The sequence below is a fragment of the Eriocheir sinensis genome, chromosome 24, assembly GCF_024679095.1.
Source record: "Eriocheir sinensis breed Jianghai 21 chromosome 24, ASM2467909v1, whole genome shotgun sequence".
Lineage (NCBI taxonomy): Eukaryota > Metazoa > Arthropoda > Malacostraca > Decapoda > Varunidae > Eriocheir > Eriocheir sinensis.
In genome coordinates, this window is record NC_066532.1 from 13,060,516 (window position 1) to 13,069,904 (window position 9,389).

The following is a 9,389-nucleotide window of genomic DNA, read 5'->3' on the forward strand; positions in this document are numbered from 1 at the left end:
TTTATGTATCATCTATTTTTGGGGGTTTATATCGTGGCAAAAATTTGGCCCGTCGCTGGTACACGGTAAAGCCACAAATTTGGCCAGTCACTGCTACCGGGTTAAGCAAGGATGTTAAGTTCTTATGCTTTCTAGGGTGTTTTCTTGTTCAGTTATATAACTTTTATTTGGGTGTGTTTATTTTGAGCTTTTTATTTAGGCTTTCATTAATTTAGGCTTCCTTTTCATAGGGTATTTTTGAGCTTTTTATTCAGGGTGTTTAGTTCAGGATGTAAGAGACTATGCACGGCAGGAATTTGTCTCGTAAGTGATGTTCAATGTCAAGTTGTCATTGAAGGTGAAGACCAAGGAAAGGGATGTGTATGAAGCTATTTTGTATACCTTTCAGATGATCGGTTCGTCCTGAAGGAGATGTCGCGCTTTGAGATATCTTCGTTCCTTGACTTTGGGCGAGCGTACGTGAGATACATGATTAACTGTGAGAAGGAGAAGCGGCCGACTGTCCTCACGAAGATATTGGGTGAGTGTTGAACGGTGTGAAGAAGATATTAGAGACGTGTGTATGTGTGTATGTGTGTGTGTGTGTGTGTGTGTGTGTGTGATTGGGAAACTATTTGTGTGGGTCAGTGTGATTAAGTGTTGAAAGATGTGGAAAAGATACTCTAGGTGTGCTTGTGTGGTTATGTGGATATCTATTAGTATCATCTATCAATATTTTCATACTAGCTGCTCTTTTGAACTTGCTAACTGAATTCTTCCATCCATCCCGAGGCCCCACTGTACACAACTTTCTACTCTCGCTCATCCCTGTACTGTCCAAATCCCTTATGCAAGAGTTAACCAGCACCTGGGTATCTGGACACCTCTCCTCCCAAAATTGACCTTTCTTTTGGCCACCTTTTTGGATTCTTTTTGGGAGCAGCGAGTAGCGGGCTTTTTTTATTATTGTTTCCTTTTTTTGTGCCCTTGAGCTGCCTCCTTTGTTGTAAAAAAAAAAAAATCATTCTTTCATCCCATTCACTGACAAATACTTAAACTGCATTCCTATATTGTTTTTTCATCTAACTAAAATTTGCAAGAATGGGACATCGACACACCTCTCCAAATGACTGGCCTCTCTCTTTTGTGCTCTTTTACTGAACACTGTCTTTTTGCACTGTAGCGGTCTCCTTTGCCATAAAAAAAAATTGTTACCTCTTTTTTAAAGTTTACCCTCCCGAACAGGTGTGTATCGGATAGGCTACAAGAACACCACCACAAACAAGGCTCAGAAGATGGACTTGCTGGTCATGGAGAACCTCTTCTACCAGCGCAACATAACCCACAAGTTTGACCTGAAGGGCTCCATCAGGAACAGGCTCGTCAACACCTGTGGCAAGGAGGTGAGGAGGGCATGGGAGCCTTGATTCTCCCCGACTGTCCACCTTGATTCTCCCCGACTGTCCACCTTGATTCTCCCCGACTGTTCACCTTTATTCTCCCCGACTGTTCACCTTGATTCTCCCCCGGCTGTCCACCTTGATTCTCCCCCGGCTGTCCACCTTGATTCTCCCCCGGCTGTCCACCTTGATTCTCCCCCGGCTGTCCACCTTGATTCTCCCCCGGCTGTCCACCTTTATTCTCCCCGACTGTCCACCTTGATTCTCCCCGACTGTCCACCTTGATTCTCCCCGACTGTCCACCTTGATTCTCCCCGACTGTTCACCTTGATTCTCCCCGACTGTTCACCTTGATTCTCCCCGACTGTTCACCTTGATTCTCCCCGACTGTTCACCTTGATTTTCCCCGACTGTCCACCTTGATTTTCCCCGACTGTTCACCTTGATTTTCCCCGACTGTTCACCTTGATTTTCCCCGACTGTTCACCTTGATTATCCCCGACTGTTCACCTTAATTTTCCCCGACTGTTCACCTTGATTTTCCCTGACTGTGCACCTTAATTTTCCCCGACTGTTCACCTTAATTTTCCCCGACTGTTCACCTTGATTTTCCCCGACTGTCCACCTTGATTTTTCCCCGACTGTCCACCTTGATTTTTCCCCGACTGTTCACCTTGATTTTCCCCGACTGTTCACCTTAATTTTCCCCGACTGTTCACCTTAATTTTCCCCGACTGTTCACCTTTTTTTTCCCCGACTGTTCACCTTTATTTTCCCCGACTGTCCACCTTGATTTTCCCCCGACTGTCCACCTTGATTTTCCCCCGACTGTCCACCTTGATTTTCCCCGGCTGTCCACCTTGATTCTCCCCGACTGTCCACCTTGATTAGCCCCGACTGTACACCTTGATTGTCCCCGACTGTCCACCTTGATTGTCCCCGACTGTTCACCTTAATTTTCCCCGACTGTTCACCTTAATTTTCCCCGACTGTTCACCTTGATTCTCCCCGACTGTTCACCTTGATTCTCCCCGACTGTTCACCTTGATTCTCCCCGACTGTCCACCTTGATTCTCCCCGACTGTTCACCTTGATTCTCCCCGACTGTCCACCTTGATTCTCCCCGACTGTCCACCTTGATTTTCCCCGACTGTCCACCTTGATTTTCCCCGACTGTTCACCTTGATTTTCCCCGACTGTTCACCTTGATTTTCCCCGACTGTCCACCTTGATTTTCCCCCGACTGTCCACCTTGATTTTCCCCCGACTGTCCACCTTGATTTTCCCCCGACTGTCCACCTTGATTTTCCCCCGACTGTCCACCTTGATTTTCCCCCGACTGTCCACCTTGGTTTTCCCCCGACTGTCCACCTTGGTTTTCCCCCGGCTGTCCACCTTGGTTTTCCCCCGGCTGTCCACCTTGGTTTTCCCCCGGCTGTCCACCTTGGTTTTCCCCCGGCTGTCCACCTTGATTCTCCCCCGGCTGTCCACCTTGATTCTCCCCGACTGTCCACCTTGATTTTCCCCGACTGTTCACCTTTATTGTCCCCGACTGTTCACCTTCATTTTCCCCGACTGTTCACCTTAATTTTCCCCGACTGTTCACCTTAATTTTCCCCGACTGTCCACCTTGATTTTTCCCCGACTGTCCACCTTGATTTTCCCGACTGTCCACCTTGATTTTTCCCCGCCGGTCCACCTTGATTTTCCCCCGACTGTCCACCTTGATTTTCCCCCGACTGTCCACCTTGATTTTCCCCCGACTGTCCACCTTGATTTTCCCCCGACTGTCCACCTTGATTTTCCCCCGACTGTCCACCTTGATTTTCCCCCGACTGTCCACCTTGATTTTCCCCCGACTGTCCACCTTGATTTTCCCCCGACTGTCCACCTTGATTTTCCCCGACTGTTCACCTTGATTTTCCCCCGACTGTCCCACCTTGATTTTCCCCCGACTGTCCCACCTTGATTTTCCCCCGACTGTCCCACCTTGATTTTCCCCCGACTGTCCCACCTTGATTTTCCCCCGACTGTCCCACCTTAATCCAGAGTCTGTCAGAACCTATACCTACCCTTTGGTTTGAAATGGGCAGACGTCAGTAATTGTTCCAGAATCTATTTATCTTTTATTTTGCTGCATTATATCAGTCTCATTATCGTCTTTGTTCAGTTGAATTTCCTCTATTTTCTTCCATTACTTCTCTCTTGTATCCTTATTTTCTTCCTTTTTCTTTATCTTAATGTGGTGCAGTGGCTTTTCTTTAAATTTCATAACCGAGAGAGCCGGGTTCGATTCCCCACGGAGTGGAAAAATTTGGGCTTTTTTTTCGCCCCTGTCCACGTGTCCTATCATAGAGGTATCCTTTGGTTCCTCCCTGTCAGGGTTGTTTCTTCCTCCTCTGATTCCTCCTTCCTTTCTCCCTTCCCCTTCTGTCAGATGTTCTTCATTTCGGTTCCAGTATTATTTTTTTTGTTATTCTCTTTTATCATTTTACTGTATCTTTATAATGTTCCGTTCTCTTACTTTCTTCTCCATCTTTACCATTTTCTTCAATTTTCTGTTTTCTTTCTTTATTTTCTCTGTTCAGTTCCAGTGTTGTTTTTGTTCCATTATCCTTCTCTTTATCTTCTTTATATTTTTGTTCCATAATTTGTTTTCTTACTCTCATCTTTATTCTTCACTACATCTTTACTATTTTCTTCTATTTTCTGTATCCTTCCGTGATCTCCCATCCAGGAGTCCGACTTGGTGCTACTAGACGAGAACCTGCTGAGGATGGCGTGTTCGAACCCTCTGTACGTGCGGCCCCACAGCAAGGCCGTCCTCAGCCGCGCCATCGGGGCGGACACATCGTTCCTCTCCCAGCAGCTCATCATGGACTACTCGCTCCTCGTGGGCATCGACACCACCGCCAACGAGCTGATTGTTGGCATCATTGGTGAGTTGTCATTCTCTTGCATTTGTGTGAGGGTAAATCAATACATGTTCTGTTCCTTGGGTTGGTTTTATACTGAAACTTTAGTATTTATTTCATCTCCATCCTTTTCCTTATAGATTACTTGAAGAGTTTCACCTCTGCTCTATGCCTTTATTCCTTGCAGTATCTCTTGCTTTCCAGTTTCCATTCTTTTCCTTGTAGATTACAATCGCACATTTCCCAGAGTTGGTAAATGCTGTCTTTTATTCCTTGGGCAGCTTTTATATTGTAAATTGTAGCTTTTCTTTCTGTGTGAGAGGGTACAATAATGCCGTTATATTCCTTGAGCACAGACTTTATATTGTAACAGTATTTCATTCATCTTCATCCTCTTCCTTTCAATCATCTTCATCTTCTTCCTTATAGATTACCTTGTGACTTTCATCTCTTAGGATATTAAACCGATTCTTTATTCCTTGGGTAGAGTCTTCATAGTGTAACTTGCAGCATCTTACATACCATGCTCTTGTACTTAAAGATTATGCGATTTTAGTATTTTGAGGTCCATTTCTGAAGATCTACCTCCGTGCTCTCCATAACTGATAGACATTTTAAAGCCTATATCTAGGTAATTTAATGCTAATTCTCATTATCCAGTAGCCAATTATTTTCTGTAAGGCCTGCCGTACTAACCATATCACATTTAAAGTTAATTTCTAGGTAATCTGACGCAAGTTCTCATTATTCTGTAGCTACGTTTTCTTCCCATTTTTTGTCCCAACCATATTTATTTGAGTAATGTATAAGTCATCTGACTAGAGAAATGAGTTCCATACCCATGTATATCCAACATATTGTACTTAGATTACATTTATTCATTCCCAAAGATGAAATACAGTTGAGGGTAAATTTTGTAATGTTCAGCATCTTTTCACTCCTGCAGATCGTGTTCATTCATATATTTACCCAAGATAGTACATTTATTCCTTTTCTTTCCTTTGTCTGTTTTCATATAATAGCACTTCTTTCCAGCCAAGTCTGATCCTCCTCTGGCTACTCTTAATTTCCTCTAATCATGGGAGGGAAAAATATGGAAGTTCTGTGAAAAGAATATTAGTTGTGCAGTGTTCCCCCACTATCTCGTGCATCTTATCTTGCATCCCTAATTTTGCATCTCTTTTTCTCATCTTGCATCTCATCTTGATTTCTCATCTTGCGTCTCTCCCTACAGATTACATTCGCACCTTCACATGGGACAAGAAACTGGAGACCATCTTCAAGGGGAGCATGCTGGGTGGTGGGGGCGACGGGAAGCTGCCAACTGTTGTGTCACCCGAGATCTACCGCACGCGATTCTGCCACGCCATGGACCGCTACTTCCTCCTCTCGCCCGACAGATGGATGTTCCTCGGCAGTGGGGTTGACATTTAAGTTAGCCTGTTTTCAGTTCAGCTCCTAAGATGTGGATGCTATTTGAGAATCTGAAGGTAATTTAGCGGCTTTGTTTTTAGAAGTACGTTTAGTCCGAGGTTCACTGTGACCTCCTGTTGTCTTTCGTCTGTGCCTGGTAACATATCATGGCCTCTTAGTGTCTCTCTTGTGTGTTCCTAGATCTTGATAATTTAGTATGTGGAGGTATTTTACGTATTTTTAGGTTTTAGTGACGTACTCTTTGTTTGAGGAATTTTGTGATTTCATACTGCCAATTTTCTGTAATGTGTTTCCTTAGACTCTTGAGTATCTGAAGGTAGTATTTTTAGTGACTTTTATGAATTTGAGATGCTGTAGTTTGAGGTGCATTTTGACTCCTTCAATGAGCATTTTCTGTCCTTGAGTACCATTTTTTAAGTGCGATTTTAGTATTTTGAGGTCTGTTTCTGAAGATCTACCTCCATGCCCTCCATAATTGATAGACATTTTAAAGCCTATATCTAGGTAATTTAATGCTAATTCTCATTATCCACTAGCCAATTATTTTCTGTAAGGCCTGCCGTACTAACCATATCACACCTAAAGCTAATTTCTAGGTAATCTGACGCAAGTTCTCATTATTCTGTAGCTACGTTTTCTTCTGATCTTTTGTCCCAACCATATTTATTTGAGTAATATTTAGGTTGTCTGACTAGAGTAATACGTTCCATACCCATGTATATCCAACATTTATCACAGTACCTGCATGCATTATTTATTCTGCATTTATTCACTAGTATTTATTCACTTGTACATTCATCCTCATTGTACAATCTAGACCAAAGACAGATCATACAGCATCATTCTTCCAGTAAGTAAGTTCTCGTGTCTCCAGTGTCAGTGAACCAGTATCGTTAGGCTTAGTTTTCTCATTCTGATCAGGAAAGGGTGCTAGTTTTATATAAGGGTTTTATTGAAGGTGTTCAGGCTTTTGGAGGTCTGATTTGGCTATATTGTTTTAGGGAAAGGCTGCCAGTTTAGAGCATAAGATTGTGTGTGTCTGAGCCTTTATTTGAAGGTTTAATTTTGTCATCATGTGTAGGAGAGGCTGCCAGTTCTGTGCAAGAGGGTCAATGGAAAGTGTCAGTAAACCCTTATCAGAAGACTTTGTTTGTAGGAAGGGCCGCCAATTTTGTACAGTTAAATTTGATAAGATTGAAGTCTAATGATTAAGTTTTAAGGTTGCTAAGCTGAATAAAATAATCTCAAGTGACGAATGTGAAGATTTTATAGTACAAAAGCAATAACTAGGTAGACAAGTAGGACAAACCACTGGAAAGAAGAGTGGAAAGACTGATAAGTAAGACAAAAGGGAGTAGGGAGAGGACAGGGGATTAGGAAGAAAGACTGAGGGAGACGAAGGATTTTAGAAAAGTAAAGAGCAGGAAGACAGATGTAAGAACTGTCCTGAGACTTAGTGAAGACAGACAGACCGTGCTATAGTGAGCTACATGAAGACTAAAAATGAGTGAAGGATACAAGGGAAGGAAGACCAAGGGAAGACCCAAGATGCTATTTGAAGCATCCCGAGTTCTAAACTAGATGCTAGAAACTAACCCATTCATGGTAACCGATGTTACCTAGTGTGCTCCCCAGGTTGTGGAAAATTGAATATGCTCATCAGCTCAGTGAACTCGAAAGTGCTCCCAGATGTAAAAAATATGGAAATGCTCTGCTTACCTGTGTTTAAAGGTCCCACTGGCATTCAACTGGCGTGTCATGCACAGGGTTGCCAGACGCATTCCCTCTGCTGCTGCTGCTGGTTTACATGTCGTGTAACAGTTTTTTTGTGCACCACTATATCCTCATGATATACTTGTGTAAGAACACTTATCAGTCCAGGAATAATTTTGAATGGCAAATACCATTTCAAATATGTGGCAACAGCACACTTGTTGCCTGTGTTGTGCTCCTTCTCTGTCTGCCTTCAGCCGGGTCACTGGTGGACGAAACTCATCACTTATTTTTCTTTGCCATCCAAGTCTTGCTCTTTATTCTATCACCATGAGGTGGATATGACCAGCCAGAGGTGGAAGGAGGTGGAGAAAATGGTTGTGTAGGCAATCCAGATGAGTTTAAGAATTCAGTTGCTACTGTGTCTGATCAGATGCTTGTTCTAATTGGATTCACTATCTGTATCGCCCTCATCACTGAAATCGCAGCGTGCGTACTGAATATTGTCACCAAGGTGTGCCAAGATGACTTACACTTGCCGTGGAAAACAACTGAGCATAGCGGGGAGTGTAATGCATTGCTGATGTGGCGAGTACGTGAGGGAAGGCACCCGACTTCTCCAAATGGATTTATAGGCCGCTGGCATTCCATTTTCATGGGAATGATTTTTTTGCAAAACGTCGCAACTTCATTAACCTGAGAGAGTAAAGATGGAAAACTCGCCACTTTACACGATTAACCAGGAACCAGTTAATCTTAATAATGGAAAAGCTGTTTGATTTGTACACAGGGCATTGCAAAAGGCTGATAGATTTTCTAGAGCTTCTCTTGATAATAAATTTAATCTTGAGAATGATTGCATTCTTCTTATATGTACTTTTATGTGCCCTTCCTAGGCACTGTTAAGCAAAGTACCAAAAGTCTTGGGTAAAGGTTCCATTACTATTAAGAAACGGCACTGAAAAATCTCTCTTGGAGGTCTGCATATAAGAATACATAAATATTTTTCCGCTGTTGTACGTAACCAGTCCTCACTTTGTAAATGCAGGAGTTTCATATTGACGTCTGATGATGAAAGTGCATTTTTTTGTGATGGTCTGTACCAAGTCCCGAATTTAGTAAAATTTAATTGACGTTGATGACCCAAGTATTATTTTTTGGCGTGGGCTGTATCATGCCTTGAATTTGTGAATGTAGGAACTTCTTGTTCATGTTCATAAGTTTTTACCATAGTATCAAGTCTTTAATTTTTTAATGTATGAAAATGTTGACATCAATGATCAAAGTGCATTTGTGTCCACTAGGAACCATGACAAACATTCTTATAAGTTACCAATTTTGTGGAGGACATTTTATATTCATCACAGTATTAAATTTTAACTCAAACGGTGGTGTCTTGTTTAACGTTATAGGACAGTGGAGATCCCATGGTTTGGCGTGTGTGTGTGAGGTGGGGTGAAAGCACTGAGGGTTGGTTTTGGATCCAGACTGGACTTGTGAAATGGTGTGATCTTCCCCTGGCTGAAGAATCTGTGAATGGGAATTGAGAAAAAAATGAAAAGATGGTGAAATGCAGTAGTAATTGAAATAGTTCCAGAAGTTTTTAGGGCATGAGTTTCCCAGTTTTAAGAATGTCAATGGTAATAAGAAATGAGATGGTTAAAGGCATAGATTAAGGGAGTTTCAGACTAGTACAAACCTTTCCAAAAGAATCTGAAGGGTGATCAAAAAAAGGGAGATTGTAAAAAGCATAGATAAAGGAAGTTGCAGACTCAGGTTTTTAGGAAGTGCTCTCTCCCGTGCTTCGGAATCTGTTAACCTTTTCACGCACCACGACACGATTCACGGCTAAACGGAATTATCTACACAAACTTTTCACTCTGATCGCATCAAAATTTTTAAAATTAGCCAAAAATAAAGTATCTTTCAGAATCACCTCGAAATTTTT

The 9,389-nt window shown here is 42.5% G+C and overlaps 1 protein-coding gene across 5 annotated transcripts in view; it reads left to right on the plus strand.

Annotated features, from left to right (window-relative positions):
- Positions 1 to 8,831, plus strand: part of LOC127002862 (1-phosphatidylinositol 3-phosphate 5-kinase-like) — a 73,843-nt gene extending 65,012 nt beyond the window's left edge. For all 5 annotated transcript variants that reach the window (XM_050869094.1, XM_050869097.1, XM_050869096.1 and 2 more), the window contains 4 exons: positions 389 to 520; positions 1,225 to 1,382; positions 4,117 to 4,318; positions 5,529 to 8,831. In XM_050869094.1, coding sequence (XP_050725051.1) covers positions 389 to 520; positions 1,225 to 1,382; positions 4,117 to 4,318; positions 5,529 to 5,728 — 692 coding nt within the window. In that variant the 3' untranslated portion in view covers positions 5,729 to 8,831. The remainder of the gene's footprint in view (positions 1 to 388; positions 521 to 1,224; positions 1,383 to 4,116; positions 4,319 to 5,528) is intronic.
- Positions 8,832 to 9,389: the final 558 nt, after the last annotated feature.